Source organism: Cuculus canorus, chromosome 3 (genome assembly GCF_017976375.1).
Source record: "Cuculus canorus isolate bCucCan1 chromosome 3, bCucCan1.pri, whole genome shotgun sequence".
Classification (NCBI taxonomy): domain Eukaryota; kingdom Metazoa; phylum Chordata; class Aves; order Cuculiformes; family Cuculidae; genus Cuculus; species Cuculus canorus.
In genome coordinates this window covers 52,075,238-52,099,500 of record NC_071403.1, presented here as the reverse complement: position 1 = coordinate 52,099,500, position 24,263 = coordinate 52,075,238, and the positions used below count along the sequence as shown (strand labels likewise).

Sequence of the window (24,263 nt, the reverse complement as noted above, 5' to 3'; positions counted from 1 at the left end):
CTACTCACTGATCATTCGAAATTTTCTCTGAATAGAGCTTCAGGCTTTGACTCTATTTCAGAGAAAACAACCATTCATTCAGGAGTCAGATTAATTGTTTTAAATATTTCAGTAAATGTCTGTGTTTACCAAAATTTAATTGAAAGTCAGGATCGAAAACAAGCCCTTTATTCACAAGTCAAATACAGCAGAGGCAGCTGCTGCAATGTGAGACTTTCCACGTAGATCAGCCAGCTCCTTGCCCTGACCCAGCACTTTCTCTGCTGGAGTGAGTTTCTGTCAGTCACCTGAAGAGATCGCTTCGAATCTCCCCCAAAATAAATAGTGGCAACATGTTTGTGTGGAATATGGCAGAGAGATAATGATCTGAACCAGTAGTGAGCACCTCAGGCCAAGTCTCAAGCACACTCAAGCAAGAGTCACTGTATCATATGATCCTGTAAGATGTAAATTCATTCCTGTAAAATCATGGAAAATAATTTAAATCCATTGTAATGAATTTTGTTTTGGGTTGAACTAGAGTTCTTAGAGTAAATACGCTTCAATAAAGCAAGTAACTCCTTATCAGTGCGGCTGTGAGTGCTGCTGGTACCAAACAAGAGAAAAATATGCACCAGATGATTTTGTTTAAGGCTTGAATGTGTGGAGGGTCTGAAGCACTCCTGAGAAAGAAAGGAACTAACATAAATATTGAAAAGCCTTGTATTAAAATTGTGCTTTTCAGAGGGTTTATTAGTAATTACATAGTATTTATTACAGCTGCAGCGTGACATTAAATATAGACGGTATGTATGGTGTTTTCATCTTTTCTAATATTTGCTAAAACTTAGATCTAAGACAGCTAAGGCTGAATGAGGGTGTAAAGCAGTGTGGGCTGTGTATTGTTGCCTGAGTTGCAGGAAATCTGGTTATATGCGATTCTGATCCCTGTTAGGCTCACAAATACCATGGCTCCTAACTTGTAGAAGTACAAGATCTGAACATCTTTGAAAATTTGTCAGAAGAGAGGTTTTGTATAAAAAGGTCATTCAGTAAACTAAGAACTTGTCTCCTTCCTATAGGACGCTTCAGATTTTCTTTATAATTAGTGGTTAGGTTTGCACAGCATCTCTGTCAGACTCAGCATAGTCTTTCAACTTCATCTCTGAAAACAAATATGCTTTTCTTGGCTAAAAATAAGAAGATTCTAACAAAATCCAGCCTCCATTATGCTAAAGATTATTCATGCAAGTAATTCCATGAAGGAGCATCTGTCTTTTTGTCTTTTAAATTAAATGTTAAAATATTTGTTGAAAGTGTGTTAGCATTAATATAAAGGAGTAAAATTCAGTGGACGTCAGGGAACTCTCTAGTCAAATATGTTACAATAGGGACATCTCCTGTGGCAGACTGGCTTTTCTTGCCAAATATTTAAACGAATCTTGTTTAGATTATTTCATTAAGTTCAAAAAAAATCCTAGGAAAAACTGAACAGGCAGACTCCATAGAACAATTTTTTTTATTCCTGAATTTTGATAATTTCCTTTTATACTGACATTGTGTTTCACTAACATAAGGGTATCTGCTAAATATGTTTAACCAGTTTTATTATTTATATCCTCAAATATCTATCTACAATGAAAAATATTCTTTTACCGATTGCATTGATTTTCTAACAGCAGATAACTGTCCTAGTTCCTGTATTTATCTTGATAATAGAAATATTTAACCATGGGTAATTGTATTGTGAATGGTCATCAGTAGTATCACACTGAGCTTTCTCCTTCATGACTTCAGATATGTTTCTTGAAGCTTTGCAGTCTGCTAGGGACATGGCTTCCAGGAGACACCACGCTATGGAGCCCATGCTGCCAGCTCTTGACTGTCACTCTCATGTTTCTGTATAAAAAAAGGCAGTGAGAGAGTTGCCTGCCTACAGGTTTGGTGAAGGGAGAAGTAGGGGGTGCATTTTTGCATGGGATTTTTCTGCAGAGCACTTCACGAGGGGCTACACGTGTTCATTGACTGAATCTTGGAACTTCTAAGGAGGGCCTGGTGAACTTGGTTGGTTAACATTGTTTAGATAGGAAATCTGAGGCATGCAGAAGTTAAAATGGTTTGCCCATGCTTATACAGTGCATACCAGATATTAGGGAGTTAAATACATAAATAAAAAGTACATTTTTTCAGTTACTGGATTATTAGTTAAGAGACTAAACGTTTTGTGCACCTTCAGTGTTTTCTCTAACTTATCCCCATACATACAGTAGTCATTTTGCTCCCTGTATTATATATTGGTGCTGAGATGGTCTGAATTGGTCACTGGACATCCCACGATTCGTCCTAAGCTGCAGCGCAGCTTTACAGCTATCAATTTGGTTTGAGGATCACACAGTAGCATCAATCTCTACCGCTGGGACTGGGCTGCTGGGAGGGCACTGCAGAAGCGCAGCCACCTGTCAGCTGACCCAATTAGAACAGTTTGCTGCTTCTTCTGTCTAATGACTGCTTTTAATAGTCTCCAGCTGTTCCCTTTTACTGCATTAACTCTTCACAGCAAGATTTCTGGCCCGTTGTTGTAACTCTTCATCTGCTGTGTATGCTGTAAAGCACTGTGTTTCCCCTATATTCTCCTGTTTTGTATTAATAATTTATTGAACTACAAAGTTAATGGTAATTCAGACCTCAGCTGGAGGAGGGACTGATTAAGCAACTTATAAAATGTAATAGTAAAGGAAATGTTTTCATGGCTGACATTTACTTTTCAGTGACTTTAACTTACAAACCAATATTTTTTAATGTTTCCCTGTGGAGTTTGCATTCCAAATGTTGCAGCGTTCTGCAATTATATGAGAGAAAGAAAATATGCCTTCCTAATTTGCTTTAATTTATTAGTCTGAGTCAATGGCACATAGTAAATGAGCAATATGCCATTGTTTAAGATTGTAGCATTAAAACTTTTCATTAAACTCATAATACATACTTATATTAATAAGAAAGATTAAAAGATAGTAATTTTCTTAACGCCGTGCTTTTATTTTAATGATACAATTCTGTATTGCATTCCTTTTTCTCAGGTAGGGTACAGGATAACCACAATATTTTATTTCAGAATGTAAAAATGGGAGGTATTTTTTTCATGCGGTGTTGTACTGATCAGAAAATTGCTGACTGTTGCAAAAGTTAAGAAACTACACGAGAAAACAGAAGCCAGGTAGCAGCATAGTCCCAATAGGTAAGTAGCCACAATCTTATTTACGTTATCTCAGGATTTTATCCCCACCAATAAGCATTATGTGATATTTCAGACATTTGTATATATTGTAATTTATGGGGTTTATTTAAGGACTTGTGTATATTAAGAATGATAATTCTTCATTTTTATGGTGCTTTTGCCATGTTTCTTACTCGTGCCTTTCTGAGAACGAATACGGGATAGCTCTTACATTCTCTTTTGTGTTCTTTTTTGGGTTTTATGTGTCAGGGTAGCCTGGGGAGCTAGTTTTCTTCAGCTTCTCTGTAGGAAGCTATTGTTTGTAGAGTTGAAAATCCCAAGTGAAGAGCAAAGAATCTAATATATTGATGCTGGCCTTCCAAGGACGTAAAAACTGTATAAAAGAAGGCAGAATGTTCATGTCGTATTTTCAGGAGATATATTGCTGGAGATTGAAGTGAGAACAGAAAGGAGCATTCTCATGTAGCCCAGGGATAAAAGCCAGCCTTGCCTTCAGCAAAGGCAGGAAAGTAGATGGGAGAGGGGGATAATCCTTATTTCATGTAGAAAATGATGGGTTCTTAGCAAACTGCTACCAGTCAGGAAGGAGATCTTGTTTGTGTGGTGGATGGTTCTAGCGTAACAGCAACTCAGTTCTCAGTAGCAGTCAAAAAAGAGGAAAATCAAAAGCAATGGAAGACGAAACAGAGAACCTTGGTGTGTATAAATCCATAGTGTGGCTGCATTTGACTTCCTTCATTTGGCACTTGTGACCTCCCATTCCCAAAATGGGTTTGGAAGAACTGGAAAATAGAAACTGGGTAGGAGCAAAAATGAAAGGATGGAATTATTTCCACGCAAGGAATGGTGAAGATTAGGACTCTGCAGATGAGGAAGAAGTAAACAAGGGAAAGGATACGAGCAGAAGAATTTGCAGGAGGCATGGAAAAGTTCCATCAAGGATGGTTGCCTGTGGGCTGTTTCAGTGCAAGACCTAGAAGATCCCAGCTGGAATGGGCAGTTGCCAAATCCAGGAGTGAGCATAAAGATGCAATGGTTCAGACGACATTCAATTAAGCTGTTGAAGTCCTTGCTGAACGTTGTTGTGGATAACAGTTTATATGAATTAAAAAAGGAAACATTCTAAAAAGCATTTCTTTACCAAGAAGGTGGTCAAACGCTGGAACAGGCTTCCTAGAGAGATGCTCAATGCCGCATGCCTGTCACTGTTTAAGAGGCACTTGGACAATGCCCTTACCAACATGCTTTAACTTTTGTTCAGCTTGAAACTGGTCAGGCAGTTGGAGTAGGTGATTATTGTAGGTACCTTCTGACTGAGGTAGTCTAGTCTACTCTACTTTATTCTACTCTGTTCTATTTGAAAACAGTAAATATGTAGCCTTCAAGGGCTATTAATTACTAAGGCAAGATAACTTTGTCAGAAAATCTATTAAGTGTGTAGCCAGAACCTCAAAAGTACCCAGAAAGAATCCTGTGTATATGGTAGATGTTCCTCATAGCCCATACTCATTTTCTGAAGTTAGTGACTACTCTGGGTAACTGAAAAGCAAACTTTGTAATTACATGCCTGCAAATGAATTTTATTACCAGGTGATTTATATAAGATAGTTACCATTATAGATGTCTCCATTTTAACATATTGTATCTTGACTAAAGCAATTGGGTTTTCTTGGCCAACCTAGTGGCTTTTTATGATGGGGTAACCAGAGTAGCGGACATGGGAAAATCAATGGATGTGATCTATCTAGACTTCTGTAAAGCTTTTGACACAGTCCCCCACAACATCCTTCTTTCTAAATTGGAGAGAGATGGATTTGGTGAGTGGACTGTTTGGTGGATAAGAAATTGGTTGGATAGTCATATTCAGAGAGCAGTGGGTGTCTGTGTTGGGACCAATGCTGTTTAATATTTTCACTGATGATATAGACAGCGAGATTGAGTGATCGAGACAGTGAGATTGAGGATGAGATGTCATCTAGAGGGACCTGGACAAGCTGGAGAAGTGAGCCTGTGTGAATCTCATGAGGTTCAACAAGGCCAGGTGCAAGGTCCTACACCTGGGTCGGGGCAGCCCACAATTTCAATACAGGATGGGGGATGATGTGATTGAGAGCCGCCCTGAGGAGAAGGACTTGGAGGTACTGATTGATGATAAGCAGTTGATGAGCCAGCAATGCGCACTCACAGCCCAGAAGGCCAGCTGTATCCTGGATTGCATCAAAAGCAGCATGACCAGCAGGTTGAGGGAGGTCATTCTACCCCTCTATTCCATTCTTGTGAGACCCCGCCTGGAGTATTGTGTCCAGTTCTGGAATCCCCAACATAAGAAGGATATGGAACTGTTGGAACGGTTCTAGAGGAGGACCACAAAGATGATCAGAGGCTGGAGCACCTCCAGTATGAAGCTGAGAGAGTTGGGGTTGATCAGCCTGGAGAAGGCTCCGAGGAGACCTTATAGCGACGTTCTAAGACCTGAAGGGGGCCTACGAGACAGCTGGGGCAGGACTTTTACAAAGGCATATAGTGATAGGATGAGGAGGAATGGCTGTAAGTTGGAGAGGGGAGGATTTAGACTAGACATAAGGAGGAAATGCTTCACAATGAGGGTGGTGAGGCACTGAAACAGGTTGCCGAGGGAAGTTGTGGTTGCCCTGTCCCTGGAAGTGTTCAAGGCCAGGTTGGATGGGGCCTTGAGCAGCCTGATCTAGTGGAAGGTGTCTTTACCCATGGAATTAGGTGATCTTCAAGGTCCCTCCCAGCTCAAACCATTCTGTGATTCTTGTATTTATGCCATAGTGGTTAAGGTTTTGTTGTCTTACAGCTCTGCTGATCAAATGAATTTTGTGATTTCCAAACTGACACTGAAGCTCTTAATTGTTAACATCTTCATGACTATTTTCAAGTTTATCTTAAAAGGCTACGATATAAAGACATTTAAAAATACGAAACACATTCACAAGCTCACATTATGTCCTGTAAAGGTACCAGAACAGAAGATATTAAAATCCTGAAGATAGTGGGTTTAAACATTTTTTTCAGTGCATGCTTTCCAGAAAGTAGAAGTCTCTTTGTTTTGATGTACAGTAGTTTCAATGTGGATGAGTTTCGAGTGGTTTAATATTTTTTTTTTAAGTCTCAGTTTGAGTATTTGTATTTTCAGCTTTCATTTATTTTGCTCATGTGAAAGCAACAGGAAGACATACCTAAGAAGGCACGTAAATGGTTGCCAGTAAATAATTACTTAACGGTGAATACCTGGAAAATAACAATAGCAGGTGAACGAAACCAAGAGAGTCTGTGTGTGATAATGTTTTCTTCAGTGCATCATTCAGCATTCTGTGTATTGTAAAGCTGGAGAGTAGTCTTTAGTGCTTATCATGTAAAACTAATCACTGATTGATATTTTGTCTAAAGCTGAAATAGAATGATTTCTTAGAACTGCAATGTTTTACCATGCAAAAAAAATAATCTCTCCAATTTCCATTTTTGTTAATGTAAATTGTAAAATTAATAGTTTTAAAGTTATATTTTATGCATGGCCTAAATAACAGATGGGATTTTGACCAGCAATATGCTTTTTTAAAAATATTATGTACTCGGGTATGTGTGTGTGTGTGTGTGTGTGTGTGTGTATTTAGAACTCAGAAGTCAGGCTTGTTGAAATATTTGGTATTATATTCATGTTTAATGTTTAATTAAAGAGTGTTTTGAAGTCTTGTCTAATGAAATCGTGGTAGGCTATGGATAAACCCTACTAATATCTTCCTAAGTACACTCCTTGCTAGGAGTAGACCTGTTTCTTTTCCGTGGTTGCTTTGTCCTCTAGCCACCTTAAATGAAAGTTGTTTTATTGGCAGTGTGATGAGAAAGCAAACTGTAGAACCTTTTAGTCTTGTTGATAAAGGAAGGGCAGAGAGAGGCATCCCTTCCCTTACTGCCAATATATTGAATGTTTTCAGGCTGTGGCATGATAATGTAATTTCAACCAGTCAGATATTCACTTCACTCTGGAGGTGTCAAAACCTGCAGGAATTGACAGCCTGAAAGAGTAAAACTGAATTTATTGCCCCATCTTATTCCTTGTCTGTCATTCTCCTTTTTTCCTTTTTTGTGGTTTGTATGTAAGTTTTCTGGCTGGCAGCACTGCCAGTGAAGTGAAATAACTGAAATCCTGATCTCTAAAATATGTTAGATAAAAAAAAAAAGCTCAAGCTCCGAGGTGATGGACAACAGAGGGAATTCAGGGCGGTGGGGTTAGGAGAATTGCCTGTCCATGATGCACAGCTGGTGTGGTGAGGGATAGCCAGGTTTTCATAAAAGCATCCAAGGCTGTCCTGGGCTTTTTAGATGTTTGTTGTCAATAAAATATTTTTCTGTCACATAATTTTTTGGTGGTGGTGTGGACTCTTCTGTTGACTGCAGAATGACTGGGTCGTTGTGAATTTTGTATTTTTAAGATTGAAATAATTTATGTTGATACCATGTGGAAGCAGATATTTAATGTTGCAGAAAAAAAAAGGGACATTAAGTGCCCAGGCATACTCAAGGTTTCGTTTCCTAGTTTTTCTGAAGTCTCTAGGGTTTATTCTAGGCTACAGAGTAAAATACTGTGCCTGGTCTTGGTCTCAGTTCACATGGCCCCAGGGTCTGTTGGAACACAGGGTGTCCTTTTCTGGTCAGCAACCAGACTCACATTCCTGGAGCTTAAGTGCACACAGAGGGCCTGAATGTCTCATGGGACACAGCTGGTGTGCATGTCCAAGCTGGGGAAATGGGAGGTGCTTCCCAGCCAGCCTAGTGGGCAGAGTCTGCCAAGCCTCCAGAGCTTCTTGACTTTGCTGCCTTTCTTAGCAAGTGAACTGTGTCTCAGCTGCCTTTGCACGCACCTTCCCAGCCAGTACTGGGTCACTGAAGGGTCACTGCCAAGGTTTCTTTCAGATGCAAAAGCTGATATATTGTTATCTGTCCAAGCTATAAATAAAACTACTACTGCTTGTGACTAATAGGTCGTCTTCTGGGGCAACCTCTATCCAGTACTGTCTATTTGGATGATGTCAGACTGTGGCTTTCAATTTTGGCTTTTCAGTCAAGGACAGCCTGGAGCACCACAGAGAACATGCTGGCACTGCTTAGTTTGACAATGTAATCTTTCTGTTTAGAATATCATGTGAACTTAAGACCAAAAAGAACAAGAAGGAGCTGGAGGATTGGGTGGAGAAGACAAGGGAGAAGGCTGCTGGTGGGAGTGGGAGGAGAGTTCTCAAATCCACATCCTCAGTACAGAGATCACAATATTTTCCAGAAGGGTGTTGCTAATTGTTCAGGTCTTTCTTATTAAATGGAGTAAGGGATAAAAAAAGATAGGATACTTGAATTAAAAGGTATAATGTCAAGAATCACAGCAGCAATGTCTGATTCAACAATAGAAATCTTATCATGTGAGATTTGAGGTCTTCTGCAGCCAGTGTTCAAATTCAATTGTCCTCTCAGAGAAACACTTAATGTTTTAGAGCACAGTCTTTACCTTGAGTATCACGCTAGAAACCACCAGGACAGGGAGTGCTTCGCTGTGCAAGACACCTCCCTGTGCACTACTGTGATCAGCCTTCTCATTCTCTCTCATGAGTAGAGAAGGACAGGCATGGGTTTCTCTGCAGTGTCAAGTATTAGCATCCTCCTTTGTTGAATGAAGACTATGTAGTGTTAGCAGTAAGCAAATGTAATGAAAAATATTTAAATTGTGAGGGTCTTGAACTCACATTGTTGTGAACACAACACATTGTATTCTGCATAGTATCTCTTTTTTCTTTTAATTTAAAAATAAAATTGAGTATAATTTTAGACTGAACATGCACAAAGGAAAGAAACTTTTGTACAACAGTGAAAAATGAAGCACAGAGTTTTTGATTTTGTCTCATTACAGAATGAACAGGTGTGAACTGGGGAATAGTTTTGCCAAATAAACAAGTACTGGCTGTCTAATCTTGCTCTTTTTGCTTCAGTATGCTTCTGTAATGTAGAAATGTGCATTTGTGTTTCTACAAAACAACAACCAAATGCCCTAGGTTTGTGTTGGCAACTGGATTGGGGTGTGCTCTCTGGTTGCTTGGCACTGCCTGGCAAGTGGTTTGTGTGCTTTCCCACATGCGTGCTCTTCAGGTGTTGGATATTCCACAAATCAGACTTTCCATCTTGGCATAAAGGGTATTGCTACAGATGTTTTTCTTTTTCTGTTTTTTTTACAAGAGCATAGTTTGAATTTGTGTTATGAAGTTGTCAGCATATTAATAGTTTCAGTTAAATGAACATTTTTTAGTATGGAGGCTCCAGATTTTTGTTAGGCATCCTCTCTTCTCATTTTTTTCCTGAAGGAATTTAAAAGAATGAGGAACTTCAGACAATGAGACAATAGAGTGGCTTCTTTTCCAGACTGATAAGTAATTGCAATCAAAAGAGCAGTTAGCAAGTTTTGCTACTTCATGTAGTAGCTTTGGGAAAACTAATGGCTTCTGTGCCCTGAGATGAGGGTGTATTGAAACCATGTGGTCTGAGATGTTTTGGCACCTTAATGTGATGGAAACCCAATGGAAATAAATGCAGATATCTGATGGATACTGATGGTCACAGGGAGTTCTTCAGAAAGCTATGCACAGCCTGATTCCTTCAGCCTTTTGGTGGTGGATTTTACTTCAGTTCCGAAGAAAAACTAAACACAGTTTTTCATAACTTGGTGAGATGATACTGCCAGAAGAAAATGTGAAAGAACAAAATGTGACAAGGTACAAACCCGTATTTGTTGACGTTGAGCTGGTTTTGGGGCATTAGGCCATTGTTTCCTTATACTGGTCAAGTAAGAAAGGTTATTGATGCCAGGAAGTAATTTTTCTATCTTTCTTGTAGCTCCACCATATCTAAAGAAAGAAATGAGAGAAAACAAGAAAAAGTCATCAGCTGTTTCTAGTGCATGCTTTTTGTTTTTCCTTAAGATGGCTATTTAAAGTCTAATAACCTTATTCAGAAAGACATACATCCCTCACCAGTTGGCTGACGATGTTGCATGGTTGTGAGACGTCATGGGGGTGGTGGGAGCCTGTCTTGAAATAAAAGGTAATTCCATCTTTCAGAATAAGCTGTAGACCTTCTGTGTTAGTTGAGAAAATGTATTGCCCATGAACAAGGTAAAGAAATTCTCCTTTGAAGTAAAAGCAGTGTTCACTTTTTTTGTTTTTATTCTAAGCATTCTTTTCTTTTTATTTCTTCTTGACTAGTATTTTCAATGTTCTTCTATCCTTTGTAGTTGTTGCTTTACATAAAATGAAAAGCAGAATACCAAGAAAAAACCAACAAAGTGTGGTTGGCTGATTTGTTTTTCCGGACTCTGGAAAATGGACTGCCATTGTTTCAGCAGAGCTGCCTACTGCACTATCTAGTCAGGGTACCTTGGACACAACCTTTTCCTATGAACTCTGATCCAAGCAAAGGCAGTCGTTATTCATAACTAAGCTTGTCAAGAGTAATTTCCTTTTTCTTGGGGAAAAATCCACTAACTGGTGGCAAATGGGAAACTTTCCGTGGTGAATATGGATTGCTAAATGAGATTTTTTTTTTTTAAATTATTTTTCTGTTCACTTCAAAAGGAAAAAATACAAACCTAAAGTGTTCATCAGTGGTTGAAAGACAAAATAAAACAAAATTTCTTCAGAATGTAATCCAAAGAGATAATGTCTTTGATAAACAGGGAGAAAAAAAAATTATACTTTTCCCCTCCATCTAGCAGGGTTATTAACCTCCATCATTTCATAATTGATCTTGTTGTTGAGAGATTCTGGATTTCCATATGGAGAGGGAGGTGTCACTTTGGTTTTCATAGCTGTGGAAAGGAACTTCAGCAGATGACTCACAGTTCAAAATAATTTTAAAAAAGAGGCAAATAGGAACATAAATTAAGCCTCTGAACCTTCTAATTTTAGGAGTTTCTAAATACTTGGAGTTGTCAATATAGTCTTGTCAAACTGAAAAGCAGAATCAATATGTTTGTTCTGTTTTGTAGCTGCTATTTGTAATGGCAGTGCTATGAATGATGCAAAGTATTAGTAATTTTCTAGAAGAGCATTAGACCTATTCATGTGGAGGGAGATTGTAACTAGGGAAATTAGATAGGGGCAGCAGAGCAGAAACCATCCCCAGCTGTAGCAGCAAGGAAGCCACATGCAGCAGCAGTGTGGTTTTCTTGTCTGCTCTGCAGCTCCATTTGCACTTCAGCCCTGAGAGGTTAAGGGGGAGATCCAAAGTCTGTTGGTGCTGGGCAGAAGGCTGATAAGAAAGCAGAATTAGCACGACTTGCACTTCTAGCTCTTTTCTCACCGTTCAAGAAACTTGTGGTAGAGTACCACTACAAATATGGTACTTCAGAGGGACATCAAAGAACTGGCTGCTGTGAGGAAGCCAGTTATTTTTTCTCAGAAGTCAGTACTGTGCTTTTAAGATTTATCATCTAACTTAAAAAAATGGGGAAACCCGAAGACGTTTATAACCTGTGCTGTACAATGATCATTATATGTTTTCTCTTCTGTATGGAGAGGTCAGCAGCAAGTTTCTTTTTCATTTTTGCTAGGTGGTGTGCTTGATGTGAGTGGATTATTTCAGATGCACATCACAAGCTGTTGGACACAGACCCTCTCCTTTAGCATCAGTGAAAGAGAGTTATATTATATATATAGTACTGCTTTCCTGAAGCCTGCAATAATTTTTTTACATTTATTATGTCTCACTTCCCTTTTCCATGTATATACTCTCTTACTTTATTTGAAGGCTTATGTTGAAGCAAGGCAACCTTTTCCTTCCTAATTCTGTCACGTGAAGTTCTGTAAGTATATATGCAAATGGAATAATCTCTCTAGTTTGTTTTGCTTCTGTCTTGGTGGGATGTATGAGAGCAGTAATATTTAATGCTCATTGCCAATGAAATTAATTTCCTTTTGGCTCCTGGATTGCTCCTCTCTGATGACATCTTTAACATTCAGAACTCTGACATTTGTTTTCATAAGCCTCTTTTAAACTTGTACTGCTAAAACTATTTTTTGTGGACTTCTACTAAAACCGGTGTAGAACTATCTTCAATATATTGTGGCATTCATAGAATTTAAATGTTTCTGTTAGTATATGTGGTTTTGAGGTTTGGGCTAAAATCTGCTGAGCGTAATATCTGTGCATGCAGTCAGACGTTAAAGGAATGAGAACATTTGACCTGTGAAAGGAAATGTGAGAAAAATGTGAACAACGGAAATGTCTCGTTGTTAAAAGAGGCTTTCCTGTATTGTAGCAACGAAGCAATATTTCAAAACATTTAAATCCCGTGGTGTCTGTGCAAATGACATTGTGTCATATGTGAAGGCGTGAATTTCCTGCATTAAGTCCTTCTTGAGCCATAAGCGCTGTCCAGGCCAGCTGGGGCAGGCAGTGCAAGCTGGAGTCCTTACAGCTTCTAATGTTCTTAAGCTTACCACTTTCCTTAGCCAGATGTTGCTTCTATATCTGTGTTTAAGAGCTCTCGATTGACCTCTCTTTGATCAATATGTATAATTTTTATTTTCTTTTTTCTTATTATTCTTTTGTTGTTGTTTTTAACGCAGTTAAGTCTTTGCTGTCCAGAGTATCCTGTTGCAAGGACCTATGCATTTACCAGCACTGAATTTCCTCCAGCATCTTGTTGCCTAATAAGCATTATATGCTCCTTCTGTAACCCCTTGAGGTCAGATTTCTCATCTCTTCTCATTAATATTTACTGAAAAATGTGCTAATTCACTATTAACCTTTCTTTGTTATGCACAAGAGATGTCTCAGCACAGATGCTGAGTGTTGACTACTCAGTGCTCATTTCACAAAGAAAACTATCCATTTTATTCCCATCCTTAGTTTCCTATCCCTATCAGCCTCTCCTTTATTCTTTTTCCCCTTAGAATTTAGAAACGCAGGACTGCATTTGTCAGATCTTTAGTGACCAAATCAAAGACCTGTTAGAAGTTGCACAGCTTTTTCTGCTGACATTGATTATTCTCCTTGCTAGTTGTGCTCTTCATTATAGTGTCATCTAATACTAGGTGGTTCTAGCAGTCTTCTGTTCATTTCATCATTTTTTTTCTATTGCATCTTTGACTGTCACGTCAGTTGGAGAATGTTTTTTTCCTTACTTGTGTCCTCTCTAGAGGACCCTTTTCTGTATGTGGATGCATACTGGATCTCCTACGGTATTTCTCGTGATGTGATTCTTTATTCTGAGCAACCTGTAATGCCTGTCACTGCTCAGTTGTGAGCAGGACTTGCTCTCAGTCAGGACACACTGAGTCTTAGTATTACAATGTGCTTGGCTGGACAGCAAGTCTTTCAAGATTAACACAGTGGTATATTAGGTGATGATCTGCATTGTTATATTATTAATTCTTCTGTCTCTTCACCAATTTTGTTTTTTTAAAAAATGTGTGACACAAATGGTTTCTGAGATACAGCATTTCAAATTAAACAGAAGATGCGGGTTCCGGGAGCCAGAGATATGAAATTATTCCTTAATTCCCTCTAAGGCACTTTCTTGTTCAGATGAGAACTTGCAAAAAGCACTGTCAAGGTCTCTTCTGCTTTACTTGGAGCTGAAAAAGCCCAAGTTAAAAAAGTGATCTGTTTTAGGACTTCTAAGAACTTGAAGAGAGTCCGGAAGATGATCTTAAAAGGTAAATACAGTAGGGAAATGTAAATCTTCCAATGAATAAAAATGTGCTATGAATTGTATGTCCTACAGTTTTTCCTTGTGTTCATTGGGATTAAGAAAAAAGTAGTTTCTTACTTAAATTACATTAAGGTGATTTTGTATCAGATACTAGTAAAGGTTTTCTGACAGTAGGCACAGTAAAGCGCTGATACAAATTAGAGTGGATGTGAACATTTTTTTGAATGGATTGGACAAATGGCAACCCTAGTTTACATAAACTTGATTCTCCCTTAGCAAAGGGTGGACTAAAATGCTTCTTGATGCCTTGGGTCTTCTGTAGCAGCCTTTCTTGCTGACACAGGCAGCAGCCAGGGCTGCACTACATCACTAGGCATGGTGAGACTGCCTTGCCAGGAAGACCTTCACCCACCAGCTACATCTCTGTCCACTTCCAGCACACTGACTCCAACCTCGTAATCAGCACCAGGTGGAGGCTGTCATCTGTCAGAAGATAACTTTATCTGTGCTCCAGAAATAAGTTTTGTGAGCACAAATTGCTGAATGTATCTGTTGACTTGCTTCTTTTCTCATAGGCATCTGTTGGCGAGGGTCCAGCAGCACTACATCAGGAAGGACTGAGAAATCTTTGATATGGGATGTATTTCCTGCTCAGCATCTGCAGAATTGAATGTGTGCCATCTCTAATTGACTTTATTAAGGGTCATCGTCCGAGCAGAATCATTTTCCAAGCTCTTTTATGAAGAGGTGTTAGTAAACAGAATTAACAGATCTACTGTCTCCCTCCTGTTAGTTGCTACTGGGATTCATTCCTGATTGCAGTATAATGGTCTGTATTTTTGGTCTTCCTTGGATCTGTGCCCTCTGTAACAGGATGGTTATTTAATGCTTATGCACTTCTTCCAGCTGGCAGGCACTCGCCCTTCTTCTGGCAAAATTTCTTTCTATTTTTTCATATATTTCTCATACTAAAACAGTTTGAGGTGAAAAATACGAAAACAATGGAAAAAAAGCTATGAGAAGGTGCCTACTTACAACCATGAAGTGATTCCACTCTTAATCGGTAAAACTGGTATTTGACAAATTACTAATGTGATTTCTGATACAGAATAGAGAAATATATCTATCTACATATTTTCTTGATGTTGTACATCATGATAAGGTATAAAAGTGGGATGTTTAATGTTTGTCACATCTAAATAGTAGCATTGTGGGCATAGTTCATCACCTCTGCTATGTTAATGCCAGCAAAAGTTTGCATATGAATGTATGATTTATGCCAGCACTAAATGTTAGCAGAAGATGCTGGTTTGTTAGCTGCTACTTCACTTGCTATGATGCCAGGAAGAAGAGCTGAATACAGTATTGGCAGAAATGTCAGTCGAATTAGCCCAGCCAAAAGAGTCAGTCAAAAAACAAAAAAAAAGAAACCTGGGAATTAAACTTGGCAACCCATTTGCTTATGTGGTCTGGGAGAAAAAATGAAAAACACATATTTTGCCAGAAAAAAGTGGAAAGTCAATTCAAAGAAAACCCAGAATTATCCTCTACAAAAAAAAAAGAAAAAAAAAAATCAGGGAAATTTATGATGGTGTAAAGACAGTACAAATTTAATCTAAGCAGGCCATAGGCTACCCTAGGCTAGCTTTAAAAAGTCGAGTTTTCTCATTAGAGCATAATTAAAAGAAGACTTAACTGAACCAGCCTTTGTATCCTAACATTTTAAAGTACTTTTGTCTTTTTCTCCAGACTTTCATAATAGAATTTTCTCTTGAATAATTGTACTTTTATAGTACAGGCTTTTTTAATTAAAGAAAAAATATATCATACCATGAAACAAAATGAAGTTTCATTAACTTGCAGGTATAAATGTCTAGCCTACCAATGCAGTTACTCAGGAAAAGTATGAAGCTTTGAGGAGGGGAATAACAAATATATTTTACTGTCTCTGTCCTGAGAACAACAGTCATGTCTACTCACACCTTTAAGTTTGGATGCTCTTTTGGATACAAAGGAAAGTTCAGTTTCAATCTAAATATGTTAAGTGGTGAAAATGCATTCACTGGAGATGAAAATGAGAAAAGAAAAAGAAAAACTATATCCAGGCTTTCCAAGGTTTTACCACAAGTACCAGAAATTCTTATAAATGATGTTTTCTTAAGTTAACTAAGCATTTGCAGGCAGCTCCCTCCACCCTTTCTCAAGACAGCTAGTGGACTTTCCCCTGCCTGGAGGGAAGGAGAGCTGTCTGGCCTGTCTTCTCCAACCACTGGGTCTCTGAGCTGGAGGTCTGGAAGAGGAAAGTGTAGCAGTCCTACTCATGAGAGAGTGCTGTGTTACAGAGTGAACAAAAGTGCTTATTTTCCTTCATTAACATCAGAGAACTAGGTTTTTTTCACATTTCTAAAGTGCATTTTTCTTTAAATAAAGATTCTTCAAAGCAGACACCTTTATGTTCCCCACTTTTTAGGGGTTTTGTTCTTGTATACATGGCTTCAAGCCAAAACATTGATGTGACTGGCTACCCAGGCTAATAATGCCAGACAGGGAGCTTGCTCTCAGACAGGGAACAAAATGTCTTTGGAGCCTTTAGCCTGAAGTGTGGGCACTTGGACATTGCCCCATCCACAGCTATCTGTTCTTGCTGCAGACCATCTATGTATTTAGTAACTTTTCATAAGACTATTTTCAAAATTAGCCCAGTGAATAATCAGTAAAATATAGCAGGGGCCAGTCATCCTAGTTGTCCTCATTTTTTCCCGGGGGCTTTCTGCAAGACACCAAGTTGGCCTTCATAGCCTCTGGCTCCTGACAGCATGCTGACACTGGCCCTCAGTCCCCTAGGCTTCCATTCACCTATGGGAAAGCCAGTGGTCTGCAAGAGAGACTTTTTTGTCGTTCATAGATAAGCACTCTCACACGTTAAAGTGACTGATTGACTAATGATTTGCTGACAAAAATATTGGTTGTAGGAAGCATCTGAAGAACTGGAAAAGAGGAGAAGGGAAGAGGGTCTGTTTCCAGATAGTAACCAGGGAAAATCTATATAGTGTGGAGAAGGCAGGAAATAAAAGCACATTGCTTTGTTTTACAGGATAGTTTCTGGTTTGAACTGACCTTTAATTAAGAAATCTGGAGGTCAGCAGCTTGAACCAAGTGAGGTGGCTCAATGGGGTCTTTTGCTTACCCGACATGCTGCTGCTGGGAGTCTCTGAAACTTTCTAAAGGATGTTCTGATCTCCTGCACAGGCTGTTACGCTGTCTCCTTCTCTGGCAGTGCACTGGGCCTTACAGAAGTACAGGTGGTAAGAGGCTACTCTCCCTCATTTCTCTCCCCTCTCCACTCAATTCGCCTCCATTCGCCTCCATTCGCCTCCATTCTCCATTTGCTTTTGCTGCTGTATTTTATGAAGTACATGATTCAGCTGAAGGCAAAGAACAGTTTGTTGAGGAAATGATAATGAAGATTTTCTGGGAATTAAAGAGATCAAGGATTTTTTTAAAAAAAAAAACCATTTCAACTCATGACAAATATGTGGAAGAAAGGAACTTGAATTACCTGCAAAGGTGTAAATATCTGTGCAGCCTTTCAAGAGCTGTACAAAAGTGTTTAGAAGTGTATCTCTTCAAAAATAGACATGCTGAGCAAGGAACAGTTGAAAGGAATGTAATCTGTGACTGAAAACTTGTTTTAAAATGCAGACCTTAGCTCAGCTTTAAAATGTAATATTTGTCAAAGGTAAAGCAATATATTTCTTGACTTTTAAGCAGGAAAGGAATGGTTAAACTAGAAGAGGTCATCTTTGGGGAGCACAGCCCGAGCTTCTCCCCACCTGGCAACCCTCCTTGGAGATGCTCAGTACCAGAATAGCATGGGCTGGAAAACACTTGGCTTCAGCTGTGTTTGTGGTGCTGTTGTGGGAAGTGATGCCCAGCACCTGCCCACCCCACAGCAATCTGTTGCCTGTGCTGTTAGCATAGATGCACAAACAAGTACCAACTGCCTCTGGAATTTGAAAGGTCATCTTGCTGCTGTGTGGCTCTAGTTATCCAAATACTTGATTAAGATTTAAGAGAAACACTAAATATCACCTGATGAAGTAAAAGCCTCTCTAATTAGGGTTAAAAATGTGTTACATTATAGTTTATTTTCTGTGAAAAATGTAAAAGATTTGGGCTCCTAAATAAGGTTTAGTCTTGTTACATTTCTGTTTGAAAACCTTCATGCCAATATACTTTTGACTTTTCAATGTCTTTCTGCAGCTGTACAAAGTAGGAAGTTGTGCTTTTCCTTCTTTCATTTCGTATTTATACTCACAAGCCTTTTTCTGAGCTGTCATGTTTACATTTTCTTCCTCATCATTCTGTGGCCACCTGGAGCTCCCTAGCTGGGAGCAGAGATAGCAGCGGGGTTTTTTTCGGTGTGGTTGTATTCAGTTCATATGATGCAACGTTGTCCTCAGGATGTAATGGTCAGTTTGACCTCTTTACAAACAGCGAGCAAGTATGTGAGAAAACATTTTACAAGCCACAAGAGGATTCTTGTGGGCCCTTAGCAGAGCTAATTTTCCTTTGCTGGCCACAGTGAGGACTAGACTGCACCATGACTGTAGTGGCATATGAAGAACAGCCTTGTACACAGGAGAGGTGACCATAGACTGGGCTCGCTTACTGGTTTTCCACATCATTCTATTTCATTTCCTTTTACAGAAACTTGAAAGGTATTTATTTAGGTCATTGCTTCCTCTATAGCCTTCAAAACACACCTCAATTTCACATCTGCAACCTTCAGACTTAAAATAAGGAACGTCCACCATAGCTGGGCTGTAAGTGGGGGACAGGGAAAGACTGTCATGTTTTTCACTTTGATTTTGAGAGTAGGAAAGGCTATTTCTTTGGCTTCCTATGTATGAATGAGTGATTAATGGGAAAATATTTGCAAGACATGTACCTATCCGAGTTACAATTCCTCATTTAAAATTGTTAGGGATCCTAGGAATTGCCATACATCCATGGCAGAATCTGGTGTTCCTGCAATTTTTACTTGAGACACTGAGGATCAAGAAATAGGGAATGCCTGGAAGCTCAAGAAAAATAATTTTTTGAAATAAAACAGTTAGGTGTTCCTTCTAATGGACAAAAAAAAATGTTGTTTCCCCCAGCACTCTTAGGATTTTGTATCAGGAGGGGAAAAAAAATCAAACTCTCAAATCTACAGTCACATCTTTTTGTATTTGGTACCGTATTAGCAATAAGCTAAAGACATTAACTTAAGAAAATTGTTTATTGTTCTACAAAAAGTACTTCAAAGTTTGCTTTTTTTGTGATAGCATTAAGATTTTCAAAGGAGTTTTGCATCCTTCCTCTTATGATGTGCATGAACTCACTATGGCAAATAAAACAGTTTGTTTGTTATTAATTTTCAAAAAGTTCATAACACACCTTTGATATATTTCTGATAAATCAGTAGTCTGGCACGTTGACTGATTAATAGATTACGGCACCTTGTGTTTTTTGTGTGAAAGATAGTTTTACAGAGGAAGTAGACATTACCAATTTACCAATAGAAAAATATAGTACTAGTAAAAAGAAAGTTTGTTTCTGTTGTTACTTGCAGCTCCAGCGCTGGTTTCTGGGTGTCCCTTTGCCCTGCTGGAAACAGAATCTCAGTGGGATGCAAGCAGTATGGATTATAGCCGGGAGCTGAGGAATAAAATCAAATTCTTCTTTCTTTATTGTAGAGGTGTATGATCAAAGTAGCTCTGTTTCCTTCTTTCTGTATCTTTCTTGGCTGTGTTTGAGTAATTTTTGCACAAGCCTCCTCCAGTGATTTAATTGATCAAGGCTGTCATCTATCACCTTGCAGTTTTTTATCTCACATAAAAGCGTTTCTGCCCTGAAAGATCTGTGTCCTGCTGGGAAAGCATGCTCTCACTGGGAAATGTAGCATTAGTGTTGCTTGGGCTGAGAAAGTAATGCTACCTGGAATAATATAATCTCACCTTAGCTTTCTGTGCTCAGAAAAAACATAAATTCCTTTAAGTCCCACTAGCATAGGGGGACTTACTTTTGGTAAGTCCCAAAGAGAAGCTCCCTTCAGCTGTGTTTAAATTTTGTAATGACTAGAACACCTCAGAGCCTTCTTTCACCCCATCTCTCGGTTAATAAACTGTGATTTCACATCTCATGGAACTGCATAATTATCATCAAGTGAAATATCTTCTGAGGGCATGGCTGGTGGCTGGTGATTTATTTCACATGTTAGGAATACTTTGAAATAGGAAAGGCAAGTGCAGGTGCTACATATGCCTCAGGACCCTCCAGCACTGTAATGCAGATCACAGTGGTGGTGGTAAATGGGGATGGGAAAGAGGCAGTCTTTTCACCCCAGAGTAAATCTGGTGCGTCCAAGGTCAGGGGCATGAAAGGTGTGCTGTTGCATGGCGAAAAATTGTGGGTTCCTATGAAAGCGTACCTGGCTTTTGTTTTAAACTTCAAGCATTTCAACAGGAAGGGGGGCTGATTTTTCTTTCTGATCCTTTTGGATTTCTTTCACTAATCAAGTATTAAGGGGCTTTCCCCTTGCTAATTTAGTTTAGTGCAGTCATGTTTTTTTCTTTGATTCTACAGCAGTTTGCCATAAAAAGGGATACAAAAAATATCTTTTTGAGTAACTATAAGCAAGAAGTCCCTGATAAACTTTTGGACTGGGTATTGATACTTATTTATCCCCAGACATATTTTCTGACTCACTGCAGTCATCATTCTTGCTAAGAAACAATAAGTTTCTTTGTTGTGAGTTTATGTCCATTTACCTTCATGTAGAAGCAAGAAAGGAGGAACAGCTCTTGGCTAGGTCTTACTAATGATTTTGAAATCTTACGTAAGATTTTCTGCCTTCTCATTAATTAATATTAATCCAGTAGAAGCTGTCTTGGACATAATTCTAAGTATTGTTGGAGTAGTATTTCTTTTTTTATTAAATCTAAGCATTTTATGAATTCATTGCAGGTCTCTGCATGTTGTTATGAGAACTGAAAATACATATCCCTAAAACATCTCCAGTGGTGTCTATAGTAAGAGCACAATAAAACTTTTAAGAATTGCAGTTTTTAATTCCTGTTAAAAAAATACCCAACTATTGGGATGGTAAGGACACATTGCCTGTGCCAGCAGTAGATTTCTTAGTAATGTTCATAGCATCAAGAACAGGGGGCTCGTTACCTTCAGCTCAGAGCCTTGAATATCAAAATTCAGGCCTTGGCCATAAATCTTCTGGTCCATATTAAAAGCAAGCTCTCCTCAGTATGCTTGAATACAATAGGGGGCAGGGGCGAGCAGGGAAAATGGATTGTTTGTATCCCAGTTGGCGATTTTTATGTTGTTTTATTTGATGGTTCCTCACCATGTGATTTACTGCCCAGACTGGGGGGATCTGATGTGCTTATAAAATCTGATTTTCATAAGTGTAAGGCAGAGGAGGAAACAGGGATGTTAAAAAGGCTTACTGACACAAATGTGACACTAATGAAGTTAAGCATGAGGGCTGAAGTTCTGGGAAGAGTGTTTCTGCGCTGAGATCTCAGAAGTGTATGCTGTGGCTGGAGGCCTGTACCCCACACTGCCCCAGCAAAACAGAGGATGCTCTTCATGTCTCCCACACTGCCAAGCACTTCTGTCTTGCAGAGGGCATATTGCCCACTGAAGTGTTGTTCCCTGTTGTATTTTATTTACTTGATGAATTATGGATTTAATTAGTCATTGGTTTCATATTGATGTGTATTGAGCCCATTGCATTATAAAAGCACGTCTTTAAATAAGAATGAAGACTGGTTTTGCAAAGATGAGATCCTTTCGTTTTAACTTGTTTTGTGCTGCACCTTTTGCTCTGTACATCTCTTTGGAGTCAGTGGGTCTGCTGGTAGAGTGAGGTTCTGTTAGACTAGATAGGGATAGTGGAGTTCAGTCCCAGCTGCAGGTACGTTTGTTATTGCACTGGAGAAAAGCTAGATATGGAATACAGTTCCTCAAGGTTCAGTAGCTGTGCCTAGTCTTTGAAAAATGATAAATAGCTCCTAATTACTTGAATGATAAATCAGGAAAATTATAAATACATTCTAATAAGCCCTTTTTTCAGTGAGGGTTTACAAAATAGACTCAATTCTGAACATCTGAGGGATACACAGAATTGTAATCTAAAGTGATGTATGTTTCCATATCAAGAGTAAGCTGTGTGAATTATGGCTTACATTGGTTCATTCCAGTCATTGAATGAAGCAGAATAAAAAAAAGTAAAGAAAATAATTGTCTTGATTTTTCTGGCTATTTCAGGTTTCTCTCAAGGTGTATTTGGAAGAAACAGTCTGAAAATAAATCTCCTGAATATTATAACTATAGCTCAATATTAAAGTTGATCAATGTGTCCTGCTTTGAATCATGCAGTAATCTCTATATAGTAATAGTGTTATTTGCAGCAAGAAACAAAAATGTTATTTGCAATATAGGACAAAATAACTTTTTTTGGTTTTTTCCCTCCTGCAAATTTCTAATGATATTTAGCAGTAGTGTAATGACCGGTAGATGACTTTTAAGGTATTTTGCATAGCCTCGGGACAATTCTTTGATTCTGAGATGACTGCATAAAGTATGAGAAAAAGAAAACACTTATTAATCGAGAAAGGCAAATGAAGTATTCAACCTCTTTTTTTTTTTATTTTTCTTTTCTCCCCCTCAGGACATTAATGTATGTATCCTTGAAAACTACCCTGAATGTTCCAATCCCAGGTTATTTTACATCATACCGTATTTCTGTGGACAGCATCCAAGATGCAGGTAAATATATGCAAGGTATCCAATTTGTTCAGCAACAGCTGTTGCCAATATTTTGTCAGAAACTGGTGATAAGGAGGCAGCAGTTATTATATTACGTACAAGAGAGAAGTGTAAGTGCAAGGTAGTGCTGTATGTGGTAACTGCATGCATATGTTTTGGAGTAACGAAGGTAATTCAAATGTAGTACTCTTCTTTTTTCTTCATTTAATATTTGAATATTTCATCAAATCTGGATGTGTTTATGTGGGTAATTCCTTTAAGGACTGGCAAGGTGGGAATGACAGTGACTGTATGTGCTCATTACTTATTTTACCTGCACTGTAATTTTGTAATACATGTTTTAACTCTGCTCAGATGCTTATATCAGGTCTATATCTGAGGAATTCCAGTTTTCTGTGTCCGTGTCAGAAACAGTAGTCATGCTTAACCCCATGTAAAGCGGAACCTTCTACTGCTGTAATTGAGCTAGTTAATTTTGAATGTATCTATTTATGCATTCTCATATTGCTGTATACGTGAATAATTTTAAATACCATCTTGTTTTCAAATATTTTTGTATTATTGGTCACAGCATGTTCTTTATTAGGTTTATTCAACCTCAAGTTATTCTATGTGTTTATTATTACTACTTCTCCATAGTGGAACAACTGCACATTTTAAAAAATTTCTTTCAAAAGCCATACTTTTTTGTAGCAGTGATAACAAATGTTCATTCTTATGTCTGAGTTTGTAAGTATCTTTGCTGTAAAATACTGCTTTAGTTTTTTGGCATAGTGAAGGTATGATTAAGAAACAAAACAGATTCATGACATCTTTTTAATTATACTTTTTTTTTAATGTGTTTTGGCCTCGTTTGCAAATGCTTATGCTTGCATATTTAACTTATACACGAGTAATTCCATTAACAGCAGTGACATAACTGAATACTTTCACAGCATATCTCAGTGAGATTTCCAAGCAGTATATTGAAATACTGCTTTGTAGTTTATTATAGATGTCTCTGGTCATGCCCTTGCATTTCCTTCATCTACTCCTAATCTCACAAGGAGCTGCAAGAAGTAGGACCGCAGTGTTTGTTAGGACACTGTACTCTTCCAGAAAGTAGACTGATGCAAAGAAGGTGGTAGGGAATGAAAAACCTGTTCCAAGTCTGGTCTAGTGGGAATGTAAAGCAATAAAATTTTTAACATGTCATCAGAAGAGCTTCTGACAGATGTTGGAAGTTCAGCATCGCATAGAATTTGCAATAGCGTAATGGAAGTCAGGGTAGAGGTGTGAGCTCCAGCCCCTCTCAAGTAGCCTGCGTGATTCAGATGTGTCGCTGTTGAGTCACGACACGGTGATGTGGAAGCAAGTTTCTTTATTGAAGTTACAGGGCTGGCCGGCCCGTGCTTGATCTTACGCGCGCTTCTTATACCCTTGATTAACACACGCGTCTCCGCATGATTGGATTAGCTTATACACAAACAATCTGTGAATGGATAGTGCTACTTTCAT

General features: G+C 38.6%; 1 protein-coding gene across 1 annotated transcript in view; it reads left to right on the top strand.

The window, feature by feature from the left end:
• The window catches only part of UST (uronyl 2-sulfotransferase), a 159,799-nt gene that overhangs the window by 105,732 nt on the left and 29,804 nt on the right, over positions 1 to 24,263 (top strand). The window contains exon 6 of the mRNA XM_054063135.1: positions 22,669 to 22,766. Coding sequence (XP_053919110.1) covers positions 22,669 to 22,766 — 98 coding nt within the window. The remainder of the gene's footprint in view (positions 1 to 22,668; positions 22,767 to 24,263) is intronic.